Raw genomic sequence first — 19,224 nt, forward strand, 5'->3', positions numbered from 1 at the left:
TTTTTAAATGTAAAAAAATGGAATCAATAAAAATTTGTTTACATTTTAAATGAATTGCAGTCAGTTGTTCATTATGAAAAGGACAACAGACAAGTCACAAAAACTACTCCAACCTTTGTCTGAATGTTGTGGGGGTGTTCTTACATAATGTTGGTTTTCACATCATATGAAGAGTACTATGCATAAAATCCATTAAAGTCCATTAAAATGTAAGAATCAGTGAAAATTTTTGAACAGAATATTTCTTCATATTATTTTAGTAAAGAAAAACCACAGAAAATTTCAAACATAGCTGTAACATTGATGTACTCATTTAGAGAGGAAAAAAATTAAATTTAACGTTATTAACAAAAATTGGGAAAAATTGCTGAAAATAATTATGTCCTATCATATCCCTGGACCCAACAAATATCAAATCCCCCCGATAGACAGTGGCACTGCTTCTTCAGGCTTAGCAGCCACAGATGACAATAAGTGAAATTTCCATTCTATTCATTTTTGTTTTCAACAAACAGAAGAAAAGCATGCAGATGAAAAATTAAAGTGCTTCTCAATGTTAAAATGGATGTAAAAAGGAAATATTTATTACCTGAGTCCATCAAATAATAAATATTAAAAGGAGAACCTGAAGGGAACATACATTTTCTATGACTGCTGAAGATGAGCCCCACATTTAGTTGTTTTTAAGAAACATTTTACTTCATAATACACCATTTTTATATGATAATGTAGGGTATAGAAGACAAAAAAACAAAATAAATTAATATAATGCTTAAAAAAACTTGAGACTGGACAAAGAGCTTAACCTGATATAAAATAAAATACAACAAAATGAAAGTAACCACATTCAACATTGGGTAAAAAATTGTGGAAAAATAATGAAACCTCATTCAGGCATGTATCATTAGAGGGGGAAAAAATCCCTGAAGTTTAAAGATACATCAAATACCTCTTGCGAACACCTTGTAGTTCACCCTTAGAGTTGGAGTTGTCTACCCATGAGAACAAGAAGGCAGCATAAATGGTCATATTAGCTGACTGAGATGATTTTTACATATTGTTTGTTCACATACTGTCAAAAACTTTATGAAACATAACAATCAGATAACCTTGATTACAACAAAATAAAATAAATCAGTGAAAGGAGGGCAAATAAATGTAACCCCATCCCAGTGGCAAACTTTAAGATGATCAGTTTTACAAATCAACATAAATGTAACTTTTTGCATTTTGCATGTGACATATAATATTAAATAACATTTCTATTTATTTTATGAACTTTCTCAATAGAACTTGTAAATAAAATCTTTGAAACCAATTAAATAAACCCTAACTCTATTTTTACTTTTTTAAACTCTAAAGGTCTGCATTAAAACTCTAAACTGAAGACTTCTTCAGTGCTAAAACTGCTTATCTGCTGATTTTTGCATCATCAGTCTTCCTCCTCCTCCTCTTCTTCATCTTGTTGGTGCCGTGAAGAAGACTTGAGTGGAACCGAGTCAAATCCATCTGATGTTCTCTGTCAAGACAATAGTAATGTCAAATATCATATTGAGCAACACAATGTAAATGCAAATGAGCAAGCTGCTAACCTCGCGTGAGAAAGACTTTATTTTGGTAAAGAAGGATTTATGGGTGAGATCCATGAGGTCATCCTCTGCATCCTCTCCCTCCATTATTGCACAGCTGTCAGCAGTCGGTAGCTCACACTCTTTACCTCCAGAGCTCATCATCAGCCTGGAATACTTATACTGCAGCCTAACAGAAGGATAACCGGATAACATCTATTACACAGGATTTGGTGATCTGTATTTGCTAACGTCCTCAGGCACATTATGTTTCATAAAATGTTATGGGACATATAAAAAGTCTTTGTCTAACTTGCGTGTCTTCTTCCAAAAATAACAAATGAGGCTGGCGAGAAGCACAGCAGCGATCAGTCCTATGGAAACACCAAACTTGAGCCAGAAATCCATAGACACACAAGCGCTGACTTTTTGTGTTGGCAGTGATTCTCCTCCATAACACTGCAGAGGCTGCTGCCACACATAGGTGGTTCTCTGAGAGAAACAAATAGCCAGATTTCCCCACAGTTAAAATCAGTTCAAACAAAATAAAAATGTTTTAATTTGTGGCATTCTTACCATTCTCATTTTTTTTATTTAGAATAAAGTCAGACAGTCAGAAGCAAGTGGTTAGCCTGAGTACTTTACAAAGGTATTCACTTTTATAATATTTTTGTCATATTACATTTACAAACCGCAATGTAACTGATGAGCAATTCTGAGGTTTTACCACAGGTTCTTACTTAGATTTAGATTTGGACTTTGACTGGGCCATTTTAACAGATTAATAGGCTTTAAATGATTTTTGAATTGGGTTTGATACCTGAATCCCCTGGATGCAAGCACTGACAATCTCTCTGTAGTGATCTGTAGTGCAGAGCGGGCATGCATGCTGGCTCTCCCACAGGAAGTGAAAAGTACAACCGTCGCACGTCCCCTCAGAACATTTACTGATAAGGAAACAAGGTCAGAGGGATAATGATAGGCATAAAGTGGCTCTTCAAAGGGTCCCTTCACCATAGTTTAGTTTTCATGAACTTAATATATTAAATAATGGTGAGTAGTATGAGTGTCTAAATGAAAGGTCAGAAGCTGAGCTCAGTTAATTTGTGCAGCACCTGGGAAGCATGATGTGGTCTTTCACATTGGGTGTGGGGTTGCATCGAAGTCTGACAGTGGCTGACCTTCCCTGTTTGCAAGCTTGGGTTGTATCACTGGACCTAGAGAAATCACAAACATTACATTGATGGGTTCACCCATGGCACAGATTTTCAGCTGTTTTTAAATAGCAAGTATCATTTACAAATTGAATAAGAAAATATAAAGTCTAGAATTAAATCTTTACCTGTATGGAGCTGAAAGTATCACCATGGCCTAGCCTTTTAAACTCACTTAATGGCTAAAGTAAATCTGAAGAACCACTGTAGATTATTAGGTCCTAATTTCACTCAGGGTCAAATCAAGCAAACAAGAAAATCTCTAAATAGTTATTGTTGTATGACAATGAGATGCACTTAAGATGTTTTTGTCTTTCATGGTCAGCAGGTCTAAACTGACATGATGGCGATTATGTGTCTTACTTAATAATTTTCTTTTGTTTTCTTGTTTTCTTTAAGTCCATGTAAATGTCCAGTGTCATGCATTTTTTCACTGGGCAAAATCTCCCTATTGGGACAATAAAGTATTTATTCATATTAAAGTCCCAGTAAGGTGAGATAATATCTGTCATTTACTTGTAATAGAATATGACATCTGGCAGCTGAAGTGAGGGGAACAGCCATGCTGGAGAAGAGATTCCTCCTAGTGTCGTCTCAGTGGTCACACCTTAAGAAATAAAACACAGACAACATTATTACCTGCTTGATTAGACAAACACAATCTAAATGCTTCAACAGATTTCGGTTCCAGTAACCCCACAATACAACATATAGCTAATGTTGGATGGAGGAGCGTTATATCTTTTAAAAAATTGTATTCAAACTTTTTCTTTCAAATGCAAAACAGTCATTTTTTTATGATAGACACATCACGAAAAAACAAACCAGCACACAGAGTATAAACCATTTTACTACATCACATGTACGCTTGTGCACAGTGACATTTAGAGCTCACACAGTGTTTATAACTAATATAAAACTAAGTTGTTCTGGTCAGTTGCATCATGCTGATATTTGCTAATTGACAATAGAAAACAAGAAGAAAAATCCATATTTTAAGACATTAGTAAGTAAATGTAGATATGCTCTCAGTTCCTTTCAGACTAAAATAATACTAGAAGCTGGAGGTAGTCAAAGCTACACAAGAGGGAATTTTATTTGAAATTGTAGGTTTTTACCTAAATACTTCAGTCAGATTTTACATTTATGACAAAAATAAACACCCATTACGGTGTTTGTTTAAAAGGCTGGAATCTGATTGTAATAAGTATTTTGTGAAAGATTATAGCTCACACTACTGCATATTATTCCATTATTTTCTGTGAATTATAATAAACTTGAATGTTGTTTAAAAGATGGACATAGCCATAGATGGACATGAAACCAACAAGGGGAAGCCTCAAAATAGAACACCAATAGCAGGCACGAGTAAATATATTCTGAATCCAGAACATATTTACTTTAATAGGCAGTGTGACACTATATCACAGAGCTGAGCAACCGATATTATTTAGCTGCAAGGTCTTTCAGGAAGGAGTGCAGAAAAACTGCCTTCAAAATAAGGGCTTGCACCCTCCAAATAATTAAACCTTAAACAAAACCTGACATGATGCAGGTGCAAGCATTGTAGTGACGGATATTTTTCAGGGTTACCTAGACTTTAACCACATTATTCAAACCACAAAGGTGGTAGTGTTGCATGACTGATAGCTACTCTGTGGGGTGTAGCGTCACGGTGGCCATTCCCTATAGATCAGACATATAAAATCCACCTATATCATTTACTGTTGGGTTAAGTTAGTTACTTTTACATTTTTCAATATTTAGCTATTTTCATTCATTTTGATTTGTATTTTCTTCATAGACCAAAACTTCATCTAAACTGCATTTATAATACAGATGGAATAACTGCCTGATTTATTATTTGCTTAAAACAATGTTTAGCAGAATGCTACAAAGATATTTGTTAATTTACAACAATGGACAGCTGCAGATTAGGTCCATACCCATGAGTGAGTCACCAATGATGAATGGTTGTGAGGACACCATGCTCTGACTCCGGATGTCAGAAGGAACCACCGTCGACTGACAGACGTAGCCTTTGACCACTTTTCCACTCTCAGTTACATTGTCCACACAGGAGGCTGGCACTCGACTCTGTGGGAGGAACACTCTCAAAACAAGCACAATTTCTTTGAAAAATAAAGGACTTTAGCATCACTTTCTTACCTCTGTCCCACACAGATTCAGATTAAAGTGATGAAAATACCGCAGGCCTCTGTTGGTGAAACGAGGGCTGCTGGTGAAGCCAGTGACATTAGACAGGGGAGAGAAATCATAGGTCTGCACAGCCTCTCCTCCTGTTTGAACCCTGAACGTACAGTCGCTGAGACAAGCCGTGTAGGCCTGCAGATCAGAAGTCAGAGTTTTAGCTGGTACATTTACATGCACATCATATGCTGCTCAGTGTGGGAGGAATCAGTTTATGATCTGTTTGGTGGAAAGCCAGAAATAAAACAGAGTATACCGATATCAGCTAAACTAATGGAACAGGTTACATTTTGCTCTTGCTTGTTCAGTGAGTTACTTAAAGTGTGAAAAGTGTGGGTTGCATTTACATTCAGCCCCCCTGACTCAATACTTCACTATCACTGCAAATACAGATCCAGGTCTTTTTGGCCACAGATTCCCATTGAATATAAGTATGGACTTAATATATGAATATGGTTTGATCTATATCATATTAATGTAGCTCTGACGTTTTCGTCCAGTATTTAGCTCCATCTTCCCATCAGCTCTTACTAGCTATCCTGTCGCTGCTAAAGAAAACACTCTGCACACCATGATACTTCGACCTCCATGTTACATCAGCGGATGTGTTGCAGTAGGGATGGTGTGTTTAAGGTGATGTGCAGTGTTAGTTTCATCCCACACAATGTGTTGCATATGGGATATAAAAAAATCTGTTTTGCCTTATCCTACCACCGCTACCTCTTCAACATGTTTGCTGCATCCCTTACATAGCTTTCTTTTGCTATGGTTTTCTTCTTGACACTCTTTCTATAAAAGGACAATTTTGTGGAGTTCATGACTAATAGTTGTCATGTCAACAGATTTTCCCACTTGAGTTGAGGTTCTCTGCAGCTCCTCCAGCATTACCATATGCATATTAGCTGCTTCTCTGATTAATGTGTTCTCCAACACCTTGCTCAACCTGTTCGTATGATGTTATGGTAGGTGCACCTGTATTCTTTCCATTTTTGATGAAGGATTTAACAGTGCTTGATGAGATGGTCAAAGCTTGGAACCCTCCAACAAACCTTGAGGCCCTCACACTGAAACTAAATTACACGTTTTTGAATTATTAGTTTTTTTCTAAAGGCATTTGGCTGCACTAGTGTTTATTTAGGGGTATCATAGTAAAGGTGGCTGATTACAAATGCATTCAAAACCCTTTAGATTTTTATTTGTCAAAAGACCTAGACTTACATACAGTATCATTATCCTTTCACTTCAAAATAGTTAAGATTTTAGTAGACGTGGAGTTTTGTAATGCAATGTCCTGTGATTCTAATCCCATATTCTTGTGTGTCCTATTTTTGAAGTCTATAAAAATCATGGAATCCTAATCCAGTTTCTTATATTTAGTTTGACAATTAAGTCTAATAACATAAGTTTGTGAAGAAAGACAAAATAATATACAGGTCCTTCTCAAAATATTAGCATATTGTGATAAAGTTCATTATTTTCCATAATGTAATGATGAAAATTTAACATTCATATATTTTAGATTCATTGCACACTAACTGAAATATTTAGGTCTTTTATTGTCTTAATACGGATGATTTTGGCGTACAGCTCATGAAAACCCAAAATTCCTATCTCACAAAATTAGCATATCATTAAAAGGGTCTCTAAACGAGCTATGAACCTAATCTTCTGAATCAGCGAGTTAACTCTAAACACCTGCAAAAGATTCCTGAGGTCTTTAAAACTCCCAGCCTGGTTCATCACTCAAAACCCCAATCATGGGTAAGACTGCCGACCTGACTGCTGTCCAGAAGGCCACTATTGACACCCTCAAGCAAGAGGGTAAGACACAGAAAGATATTTCTGAGCGAATAGGTTGTTCCCAGAGTGCTGTATCAAGGCACCTCAGTGGGAAGTCTGTGGGAAGGAAAAAGTGTGGCAGAAAACGCTGCACAACGAGAAGAGGTGACCGGACCCTGAGGAAGATTGTGGAGAAGGGCCGATTCCAGACCTTGGGGGACCTGCGGAAGCAGTGGACTGAGTCTGGAGTAGAAACATCCAGAGCCACCGTGCACAGGCGTGTGCAGGAAATGGGCTACAGGTGCCGCATTCCCCAGGTCAAGCCACTTTTGAACCAGAAACAGTGGCAGAAGCGCCTGACCTGGGCTACAGAGAAGCAGCACTGGACTGTTGCTCAGTGGTCCAAAGTACTTTTTTCAGATGAAAGCAAATTCTGCATGTCATTCGGAAATCAAGGTGCCAGAGTCTGGAGGAAGACTGGGGAGAAGGAAATGCCAAAATGCCAGAAGTCCAGTGTCAAGTACCCACAGTCAGTGATGGTCTGGGTTGCCGTGTCAGCTGCTGGTGTTGGTCCACTGTGTTTTATCAAGGGCAGGGTCAATGCAGCTAGCTATCAGGAGATTTTGGAGCACTTCATGCTTCCATCTGCTGAAAAGCTTTATGGAGATGAAGATTTCATTTTTCAGCACGACCTGGCACCTGCTCACAGTGCCAAAACCACTGGTAAATGGTTTACTGACCATGGTATCACTGTGCTCAATTGGCCTGCCAACTCTCCTGACCTGAACCCCATAGAGAATCTGTGGGATATTGTGAAGAGAACGTTGAGAGACTCAAGACCCAACACTCTGGATGAGCTAAAGGCCGCTATCGAAGCATCCTGGGCCTCCATAAGACCTCAGCAGTGCCACAGGCTGATTGCCTCCATGCCACGCCGCATTGATGCAGTCATTTCTGCAAAAGGATTCCTGACCAAGTATTGAATGCATAACTGTACATGATTATTTGAAGGTTGACGTTTTTTGTATTAAAAACACTTTTCTTTTATTGGTCGGATGAAATATGCTAATTTTGTGAGATAGGAATTTCAGGTTTTCATGAGCTGTATGCCAAAATCATCCGTATTAAGACAATGAAAGACCTGAAATATTTCAGTTAGTGTGCAATGAATCTAAAATATACGAATGTAAAATTTTCATCATGACATTATGGAAAATAATTAACTTTATCACAATATGCTAATATTTTGAGAAGGACCTGTAGACTTCAGCCTTTTAAAGCAACCAAAATACATTACCTTGTTTCTCTTTGTGTTTGGTCCACACTGGACACATGCTGTCTTTCCAATAGGCTGACTGGTTCTGATGTAGGTGTTTGGCGGACATTTCTCACACTCTCCTGTGGTATTGACCATGTAGTGTCCAGGTGGGCAGGGAACACAGGAGGAGTCGGCTTTATCAGATGTCACAGCGCAGCGCAGACACTGAGAGGCTACTCCTCCGATCACATTAGTGATGTGGATGGAGTAGATCTTTGCAGCATCAGTGCTAAAGTTCCTGTCCTAAGATGTCAGAAACAGAGGTTCTCATTCAGTGGCCTTATTTTCAAAAATAGTTCATTATCCTGTTCTACATAAAAGAATGCAATTGAAAACCTAGCTCTAAAAGATGTACATTGTGCAATAAAGACAGGAGGAATAGTGCTTGGGGTTTCCATACAGCTCAAGGCTGCCATCTAGAGTTGAGTACCAAATTAAGGGTTTAAAGCCATGATTTCGACACAGAATTGCAGCTGTTGCTAGTACAAGCAATTGTCCAAGATATTCCCAAGCAGTTTTTGTCACTGTATATCTAACTATACAGTGGTAGTGTTAATAAATGGGCATTAACTTACTGGACTCGTGGATACTGCATCAAATAAATGTCCATACACACAGCTTTTCAAAACAGACTTTATAAATGCTGTATTGCTTTTAACAGCAGGAATATGGGTTTTGTCACTGAATTTCTTGAAAAACATTAGTCTTTCTGGACCCATCTTTCTCAGACTTTCTCTAATTAATTTACATACAAACTATGTTGGAGGTCTACAAATAAATCAGGTTGTTTAATCATTACAAAGGCCTCTTTAATGTGATAAAATATTATATTTGCAATAAACTATACTTTCATACCAAAATAAGAAAGAAATAAAATAATTTTATTAATTTGTCCGTAGGTCTCCAGCTCCTGTCCTCGAGAGCCACCACAATAAAATGGCTGAATTATCATCTCAGTGTCATCAGGTTCTGCAGAGGCCCGGTAATGACCGATTCGTTTGATTTAGGTGTGCTGGAGCAGGAATGCATCTAAACACTGCTGGATTATTGGCTCTTGAGGACTGGTGTTGGAGACACTTAAATTAGACACTGATTTGTTAAAAGACAGTGAAAGAAAATAGAAAATTGATGCATAAAATTATTTATGTGTGTTTTGAAGTAGAATTTTATTAACTGAAAGACATTATGCCACATAATGCACAGAGATTAACACCCTGAACCCTACAGCTAGTTTTGAACATCCAGGAAGAATGACTGATGACTGATTAAGCAGTGAAGGTGAAGGAAAAAAACACAATGACTTATGCAGCTCACCATGCTGAATTCCTCAGTCCGTTGAAAGGTCCACGTGAAGCTGACTGTGTGGTTACTCTGGATCAGATACGAGTAAGACTGCTTCCTGTTTCTGCCTTTCCACTGCTCCACCAAATAATTATTCCACTTACTATAACCCTGCAGAAAAAGACTCTCACTTTATAAATTCAAACTTAAAGCACATACAGTATATTCCTAACACATGCCTGAGAAAAACACTTTTTCACTCACCACCAGGAAGTAAAATCTGCAGTCAGCCGTACAGATGGTCTCAAATACGAAGGTGATGCGAGACAGTTCATTCATCTCACTGTTAGCCAAGGACTGAGCCCTTATAGAGCCAAGGAACATTATATTAAACGTTGTTCTTTGATACAATGCCTTGCTAAATTATTCATACTCCTTGAATTGTTTCAAGTTTCATCTAATTAAAACACAAACTTCACATGCATGAAAACCATGCATATCCCAATGAAAGACATTTAATTCTTTGGTTGCAATGTGAGAAATTGTTAAAACATTCAACAGGTATAAATACTTTTGTAAGGTGCTCTATGCAACCATAACACTTTGTTGAGACATATTAAATAAAAACTGAGAAACTCATTTGTGTAGCTACATTTCAGAAATTCTCACCTGTATCCAGGAACGTTGAGTGTCAACGTTAGGTAGTCATTGTCCTGAACTCCTGGGGCGGTGTAGATATACTCTCCAGCCACTTCCCATGCTGCCATTACAGATAATGTCAGCGACAATAACACTCAAACCCTTACCACCACAACTGGCCTCAAACTAATTGTGACTAAAACCAGTTTATAACACTAATAAATCTCCCTGCTCCTATGAAGACTACAAGTTGAACAGTCCCTACGCTGAAAAAAACTGTAGTTTGAAGAGCTGCCAGATCATTTTGTCCCAATCATGCCAGTAAAACAGTAACTGAAACATTCTTTCCTGTAACCTAGCAATTTCCAAAAAGGGTCAACAATCAAATTCTTCAACTTTACACAAGACATTTTCAAAATAATCTAAACCTTAGAGTCACTTTATTATTTTCAGGGAATTTCTGCATGTTTAAGTGTGGTATCATTGCTATTCTTCTACCTCTGACTGCTTCATCCCTCCACTTGTTTCCCATTTTCAGAACATCCTCACAGTCATTTAAATATCTCTAAACTAGAAGCTGGTCTCACCTGTTCTTTGGTCTGAGTTGCTGAACTCCTGATGAAAGACGGAGCTCTCCATGTTCTTCGGCATAGTGTTCCACCACTTGTACTCAAGTCCCAGCACTGCTTCTGTGCCAACAGGGCACTTCTTACAAACTGTGAATACAAAAAGTCATATATTCTGGACTTATACCTGTATTCTATCAGGACATGGTGGTATATTGTACCTAGCTGCACTGCTTCGTTTGTTATATCATGAAATTTGGAAAACGTTTTGTAATATTAAATATTTCCCTTTAAGTTCCATATGGTTTAGCTTTTCCAAAACAGTTATATCAACTTTTAAACCCTATCTAATTAACAATTAAACAATTGTCAAATCGTTTGTTTAATTTAAGGCAAAAAACTTCCTAGCAGAAAAAACCTTTCTTACTAGACTCCTTAAACCAGACTCTGGGCCCATCAACAAAATATATCTGCAAATACAATTAGTTTTCGATGATATATGTACTATAAAATTAGGTATTTTGACTTTTTTTTGGAAGCAATAAATATTTGCACACAAAAAACAGATCTTCTCTCTTTGGACAATGAAGGCCATCTACAAGGGTTGGACAATGAAACTGAAACACCTGTCATTTTAGTGTGGGAGGTTTCATGGCTAAATTGGACCAGCCTGGTAGCCAGTCTTCATTGATTGCACATTGCACCAGTAAGAGCAGAGTGTGAAGGTTCAATTAGCAGGGTAAGAGCACAGTTTTGCTCAAAATATTGAAAATGCACACAACATTATGGGTGACATACCAGAGATCAAAAGAGGACAAATTGTTGGTGCACGTCTTGCTGGCGCATCTGTGACCAAGACAGCAAGTCTTTGTGATGTATCAAGAGCCACGGTATCCAGGGTAATGTCAGCATACCACCAAGAAGGACGAACCACATCCAACAGGATTAACTGTGGACGCAAGAGGAAGCTGTCTGAAAGGGATGTTCGGGTGCTAACCCGGATTGTATCCAAAAAACATAAAACCATGGCTGCCCAAATTACCGCAGAATTAAATGTGCACCTCAACTCTCCTGTTTCCACCAGAACTGTCTGTCAGGAGCTCCACAGGGTCAATATACACGGCCGGGCTGCTATAGCCAAACCTTTGGTCACTCATGCCAATGCCAAACGTCGGTTTCAAAGGTGCAAGGAGCGCAAATCTTGGGCTGTGGACAATGTGAAACATGTATCCTATCATGGCATTCCCTTGGCCCAATATTTGTGCTAGATGCCAAGGACTACCGAACCATTCTTGAGGACCATGTGCATCCAATGGTTCAAACATTGTATCCTGAAGGCGGTGCCGTGTATCAGAATGACAGTGCACCAATACACACAGCAAGACTGATGAAAGATTGGTTTGATGAACATGAAAGTGAAGTTGAACATCTCCCATGGTCTGCACAGTCACCAGATCTAAATATTATTGAGTCACTTTGGGGTGTTTTGGAGGAGCGAGTCAGGAAACGTTTTCCTCCACCAGTATCACGTAGTGATCTGGCCACTATCCTGCAAGAAGAATGGCTCTGACCACTGTGCAGGACTTGTATATGTCATTCCCAAGATGAATTGATGCTGCATTGGCCGCAAAAGGAGGCCCTACACCATACTAATAAATTATTGTGGTCTAAAACCAGGTGTTTCAGTTTCATTGTCCAACCCCTGTATGTGTCTAATGGATTTTGTAAGAGCATAGTGCAGTACTGTCACACACAGTCTTAACACAGCACATATAACAACAATCAACAAAGACACATTAAGTTCTGATACAGAGCTGTGGTCAAACATTAATGACATGATTTGCTGTTTTAGTTTTGCAGATGGCAGCCTTTGCATTGGTGTCACAGAAATATCTCTCAGACGTTTACAAGGACAGAGTAAAAGGTGAGTACTGATGGTGCACCTTTTCCATCTGAGTATGAATCGTTGCTGCAGGGCTCACACGCTGAAGAGTTAGTCACAAAGAAGCCTGGGTTACATGGCGGGCAGGTCTGCTTCTCCCCTGATGCTGGAAGCTTCACCGCCCCTTCAATAATCTCACTGCAGATCTTTGGTTCAATCCATTTGTACATGAGCTGAGTCTGAGACACACAGAATAAAACAGGACATTTGAGATAGTCAAGTCATCATGACCAAAGTATTGATATCCCTGTAATCTATCGTATTTTACCGCATTGCAACACAAATTTCAATGTATTCTATTGGTATTTTAGGACACAGATCAACAGATCAAGGCGACTGTGGCTCAGTAGGAAGAGTGGTCGTCTTGCAATCAGAAGGTTGTGGGTCCGATTCCAGCTTCCTCCTGCCATATGTCGATGTGCCCCTGGGCAAGGCACTTAACCTCGAGTTGCGTACCGATCTGCGTATCGGTGTAAGAATATGTGAGCGTTAGTGAGTGCTACTGGGTGAATATTGCTCTAGTGTAAAGCGCTTTGAGTGGTCTGCATGACTGGAAAAGCGCTATATAAGTTCAGTCCATTTAACACAAAGTAGAGCAGAATTGTCAAATGGAGGGAGAATGATATATAGTTGTCATGATGTAGGGTTGTTTGGTTTTTGGTTTCGGGGTTTTTCCTTATGTTTTTCCCTGCTCAAGTTTTGAATCATGTTTCTGTTTATTTTCCTGGTCATGCTTTTGTTTTGTCGTCTTGTTCATGTTTTGTCAAGTTTGGTTTTCGGATCTGGTTATGCTTTTGCTTCATGTTTTTCTAGTTTGTGTTCAAGAGTCTCTGTTTTGCTCCAGTCACGTTTTGTTCTGTTAATTAAGTTTATTCAGTTCACCTGCTTCAAGTTAATCTGTCTCCTTACTCCACCTGGTTTTTACGCCATATATTCACACCTGTTCTGTTAGTCTTCGCGGAAACATCTTTCATTTTCATGCTCATGTCTTGTTCTAAAACCAAGTCTTGTCTTTTTGATCTTGCCATGCCTGTCTTGCCTGCCTGTTTGTTTTTGTTCCTGCCTCCTGCTAAGTGTGAGTTTTCGTAATTAAACCTTTTTTTTTGTCACTTAAAATCACGCTGCCTGCTCGTCTGCATTGTGGGGTCCAATATCAAGATAGAACCGTGACAATAGTTTTAAAAATTTTACAAAAACGTTTTTTATGAGTATGTATCCAGACCCTCTGAGTCGGCAGACTGTAGAATACTTTGCTGTATCAAAGCTGCAAGTCTCTACAATCCAAAGAGCTGTTTTGCCCTCAGTCCAGCCAAATAAAACGTGTATAGAGCCGCAAATGTTAGATGACCTTCTGAAAAACGTCTACTTATCATTTTTGATCAATATTTACTATATGAAATTTTTTGAAATTTTTTAAAAACTAATATTTTATTTCTATTATTACGTTTTAATATTCAGAAAAACAAAATTATGTGAAAATAGGGTGGATTTTGATGGTTGTGATGTTGATATTTGCAGGAAACAATATTTTTTTTAAAGAAGCACATTGTTTCAAAACTAATGAGAACAAAAATATATCTTAAAAATATACCTTTATTGTCATTCTGTTGTGGAAATTCAATGCAGTTATTCCATAAAAAAATTTAAACTGCTAAAATCCTGAATATGGTATTATATCTATAATTAAAAAATGTGTTGGTTGTTTATCATTTTAGCCAACGTTATTAAAAAAACATTGTTAAAGTGGTGCAGGAGCCATGGGTTGCAGACCCCTGACCTAGACACTTACATTTTTCCATAATTCTTTGCTAAATATTGTGCCTCAACTTCAGTCAAATTGGATGTAGAGGATCTGTCAACACAAGCTTTCACATCTTGCCACAGATTCTCAATTGGATTCAGGTTTCCACTTTGACTGTACCATTGTAAAATATGAATATGCTTTGATCTAAATTGTTCTATTGTCTGGCTATTAGAAGGTGAGCCTCAGACTGGGGCTGAGGCTCAAGTCTTTTGCAGCCTCTAACATGTTTTCTTCCAGGATCACATTCTGTTTAGGTTCATTGATTTTCCCATCAACTCTGACTGGCTTCACAGTCCCTGTTAAAGGAAAGCATCACCTAGCATGATGCTGCCACCATGTTTTAGTGTGGGTGATGTGCAATGTAGTTTCTATCACACACAGAGTTTTGCATGTAAGCCTAATCTGACCAGAGTACCGTCTTTGACATTATATTATATTTATATTACACACAGATTAACTCTATTTACCAATTGGGTGACCTCTCAGTTCCATTGGATTTTGCTTAGGGGTATGAAAGTAAAAAGAACGCAGACACAAATGCATGCCACACTTTTCTTTTAAAAAATGTGACAAAATTGGGAAACATTTTAAGGTTACAGCCAGATAATAGTGGTTATATCAGATATATAGGTGTGTGCATGATTAATAAAAAAAATACCCTTTCTATAGTGGTTTGAGCCATACAAGAAGTCAATTGTTCTTAATTACCTTTCCCTCAGAGTTACAGGGGGTGTGGGTGTAAAAGTAGTCACTGTTTGTACATGCAGGTCTTGGTTTGCAGCTCCCAGAACCAGGTACTGGTGACAAGAAAAAAAACAATTAAAAACAGAGCTAGTCAATGTGAGAGAGAATAAAAGTCACATTAGGATTTTGGGGTAAGAACTCTCAGTCACAGTTTAGAGATCAGATTTTCTACTTTGCATGCTGACTGCATCATGTATGTGCAGCTACACACAATGTAATTGGTTACAGGTGTAGAAAATATGCAAAAATGAATACCAGCATATTTGTCTGATTCACACTCATGGCAAACAGTGGCGCCTTTGTTGGAGTAGGTATCAGCAGGACAGGGGGTGCAACGGGCAGATCCTTCTTTTGAGCTGTGTGTGCCAGGTTTGCAGTGGAAACACTCAGATGTGTAGGCAACCCCTGGAGGAAAAGATCAATGAGCAATTAATCATTGACAGACAAAGGAAGTTGGGTGAGAAAACTAAATGTTTAGACCACCTGCACATGAAGGAAGCGTTAATGTACCTGAGACCTGAATGTTTCTTAACAGCACAGGTTTGACAGCACCACCCAGCAGAGCATACGTTGTGGTTCTCCAATACAGAACATTGTTGCCTTTGCTTAGCTCTACCTGCAGAGAGGAAATGTGGAAAAGAAAAGATAACTTTTTTCCATAAGAAGAAAGCCAATGACTTGTGTTTAAATGGACAAACCTTGTAGTGGCTCCAGCTGCTCTCTGAAATCCTCATCCAGCGACTCTCAGAATCTGTAGACTGACACTGGTCGTTCTGGACCTTAAAAAAGAGGGAAAACTTTATCCTATTTTCCTCTTGTATGCCAGAACCTGTAACACAACAGCTGCACTTACAAAGAACTCAAAGTAGATGCTGCTGTCAGGGTAGAAATATTCAAAGGACAGAGCTCCAGGTTTTTTCAGGCTGACAGCATAAGAGAGCGTTGCAGTGCACTCATCTGTGTTGGAGGCCACATATTCACCCTTTGGCGTCCAGGTGGAGCTGCAAGAACAGTATCAGTACAGACACGGTTTATTATAAGCCTTAAACCATAAAGAATGTTTTATGATACAACGAGTTACTGTTTATACTCACTTAGAACAGTTTATAAAGGCATTCCCCTCATTTGTCGTCACCCCATGAGTGATAAAACCCGTTGGTAGGCTGTCCCACTCTTCAAAGGCGATGCTGGTTCCCAAAGAGAAGGTGCCTGCAGCACACTTCTGGCACTGTTGCGACTGCATGTCAAGGAACTCTCCTTCACTGCAAGAAAAAGCTAAACACAAGAAAAACACAAAAACATTAACCTAATGTAGGCAAGCAGAACTGTTACAAATGTTTATACCCTCTAATTTATTTAAACGTGATCAACAAAGGACACAAATGGTCTTGAACTTTTTTAAAGTAGTCTAGATCTTGGTCTGAACTTTCTGAAGGTCTCAAGCTCCAGCCATCTTCTCATTTACTCTGACTAGCTTTCCTGTTCAGAAAACGTCCCCACAGCATGATGCTGCCACCGCTATATTTTACAATAGGGAGTGTGTTGCATTGTGCAATGTTAGCTGCCCACCACAAACAGCTAAGTCTCACCTGACCAAAGCCAATTTGCTGTCTCCTACTACAAACGGGATTTCTTATGGCATTATTTCAACAATGGGTTTCTCTCCAGATTTGTGTAGTGAACGACTAAAAGTTGTTGAGTCAACAAATTCTCCCACCTGAGCTGTAGATCTCTGCAGCTCCTCCAGAGTTACTATTGGACTCTTGGCTCCTTCTCTGATAAACACTCTCCTTCCCCACTCTACTCCGTTTAGGTGGATAGCCATGATTTGGTTGGTTTGCAGTTGTACCAAATTATTTCCATTGTCAGAGGATTAAAACATGCTCCATGAAATGCTTAAAGTTTTTTACATATTTTATAACGTTACCCTACCTTACCTTTTTTTCACTTAACAATGATGCAGTACGTTTGTTGGTCAGCTAAATGAAACTACATTAAAATGCAGTGCAGTTTGTGGTTGTAACATGACAGAAACTTATAAGTTTTAAGGGCATATATATTATCGCAAGGTACTGTATACTGAACATTTAGAGGAAAGTAAACGTGCAAAATAAGGTTCCAGATAGCACTGGCCACTTACTGCATTGAGTGCCTTTGACTGGATCTGGGAGGCCTGTGCACGTCTCTGCTTTGTTGGGAATCGCTACCCTCCATCTTGACCCAAGTACGTCACACTCCGTATACTCAAAGTGATAATCCGACTGCAGAGGCGAAACACAGGTGTGAGTTTCACACAGATGGACCATAGAGTGCAAATATTATAAGATACAAACTAGATGGAGAAAAACATTCAAAATAAGGATGAAAACAACTTGAAACAAATCTTCCAGGTTTCAAGAAAAATAACAGATCATTAAGCGAGAATGAAAAAAAAGATAATACTGTTTGTAAAATTAGATCACGGGGTCTTTATGTACTTCTGGTATTTCAATCCTCTACGCAGGAAAGCCTCCTTAACAAACAAAAGGATAGACTAATATTTGCTATGGAGGCCGTTTCAACTGTTAAACTTATCAAGGATGGGCTCCAGTTTCCCAGGAGTTATTTACTGAGCTAAAGGAAGAAAAGCTGATCCATACAATCCTTCTGTAAACATTTATTTGAGTGCTGTCAGAAACAGCATTAGTACAGGTACAAAGTTTTAGCTTTGCTCAACCGTGATGTATTTCAGGAAATTACCAGAGGTGACAGCACCTGATCCAATCCATGGGAACTCAACCCTGCATAATCTGTAGATCTAGTCTCTGTTTAACAACAAGATGTAATATTCCAGGGAAGGTCACTCAGCAGACCAATCGCGACCTTCTGGGATTAATAGTTAACAGAAACAGCAGCACCAACACTTCTCTGCCTCTGTGTTTCTGTTAAAGCCCCTGCATTAGCTGACCTTAGGAAATTAACATGTGTTTGAGTGGGGACGTCTCATGTAAAAATGCAGCAAACTGGAGATGGGTCTTAACTTAATCACCTCCCTTGAACAAACATGAGGAAACCAAGGCAACAGGTCATCATGACAGTTGTTTTTCATGGTCAAAAAAACTGGCATGGGAACAGACTCACCTGCTAAGGATTACTTCCAAATTTATCTTTTAATACATGACACAAACCCCATAAAACGTTAAAGCTGCTTGTACTATGCTGTGTGTATTAAGAGTAAAAGTAAGCTGATATAAAAACGGTTTTGGGTGTTAGGAAAATGAACTGCTGTTATGCAAACTGAAAACTGATATGGGATGGTGATGAGAGCAAAGAGGATAGTGCAATATATGGAGATTTTGTAAAAAAGGGCCTACTAACCAAAATAACAACAGATGGGTGCAGATTGCATTACAATCCTTGCTATAAAAAATGTGTTTTTTACCTACACAAAATGTGTCAGGAAGGCCAAAATGTTCAGCGAGAGCCTTTTGTTACAATTTGTAAAAATACAGTATAGACAAACGCAAACATTTTTCAAAATCCATTTATTATAAACCTATTTCCACTTCTTGTACCTCTTTGAAATGTAGGTTTATATTATATTTGGTGACAAGTTCAATATTTTTGCTGATTAGTTATTTGTCTAAACATACTGCAGCCTCTCTTACCATTTTAAGACCCAACATCTGTCTCAACTCACGAGATCAACAAAGGGAAAACATAATGCAAGATAATGAAACTGTTGCTAACAATAGTAGAAATCTTCTCACCCCTTTGCACATGGGCAAATCTGCAGAGGTATATGCGAAAACCAGCCCCAGTACAACAGCACAGAGAGTGTAGATCCTCAGGTGACCCAGGCCTTGCTCCATCATAGCTCTGTCCGTGCTGAAGTGATGCAGCAGTGTTGACCTGGGCCCTCAGGTGCTTCACGCCTGGTTGTAAGAGGTGTGGCTTACCTTCAGCTCTAAGCAAATAGGAAGAGGTGATTAGCCCTGGTGTTCTGCTATGATGCGAAATGAGTCCAACACTATTAACGCATTAGTTGGTACAAAAGAAAATAGACTTACTGAGTTTATAAGCTTGATTTCATTCTTCATGTTAGACATTTTTTAGAAAAACCATCTGAATTTTGTTCTACCTTTTAACTCCAAATATTGACAAGTTCACTCTTTTCAT

The 19,224-nt window shown here is 38.6% G+C and overlaps 1 protein-coding gene across 1 annotated transcript; it reads right to left on the bottom strand.

Annotated features, from left to right (window-relative positions):
- Positions 1-556: 556 nt before the first annotated feature.
- Positions 557-18,964, bottom strand: elapor1 (endosome-lysosome associated apoptosis and autophagy regulator 1). Its single transcript, XM_047365079.1, has 22 exons — positions 18,816-18,964; positions 17,207-17,327; positions 16,161-16,341; positions 15,920-16,067; positions 15,765-15,845; positions 15,577-15,682; positions 15,322-15,471; positions 15,031-15,119; positions 12,520-12,697; positions 10,598-10,726; positions 10,041-10,131; positions 9,636-9,735; positions 9,405-9,542; positions 8,070-8,333; positions 4,952-5,128; positions 4,729-4,879; positions 3,299-3,389; positions 2,684-2,785; positions 2,389-2,515; positions 1,882-2,060; positions 1,593-1,758; positions 557-1,519 (listed from the first exon to the last, which is right to left on the bottom strand). Exons 1-22 carry the CDS (start codon positions 18,918-18,920, stop codon positions 1,433-1,435), a joined length of 2,961 nt encoding a protein of 986 aa, XP_047221035.1. The 5' UTR covers positions 18,921-18,964; the 3' UTR covers positions 557-1,432.
- Positions 18,965-19,224: the final 260 nt, after the last annotated feature.

Source organism: Girardinichthys multiradiatus, chromosome 1, assembly GCF_021462225.1.
Source record: "Girardinichthys multiradiatus isolate DD_20200921_A chromosome 1, DD_fGirMul_XY1, whole genome shotgun sequence".
In the NCBI taxonomy this organism is placed as follows: domain Eukaryota; kingdom Metazoa; phylum Chordata; class Actinopteri; order Cyprinodontiformes; family Goodeidae; genus Girardinichthys; species Girardinichthys multiradiatus.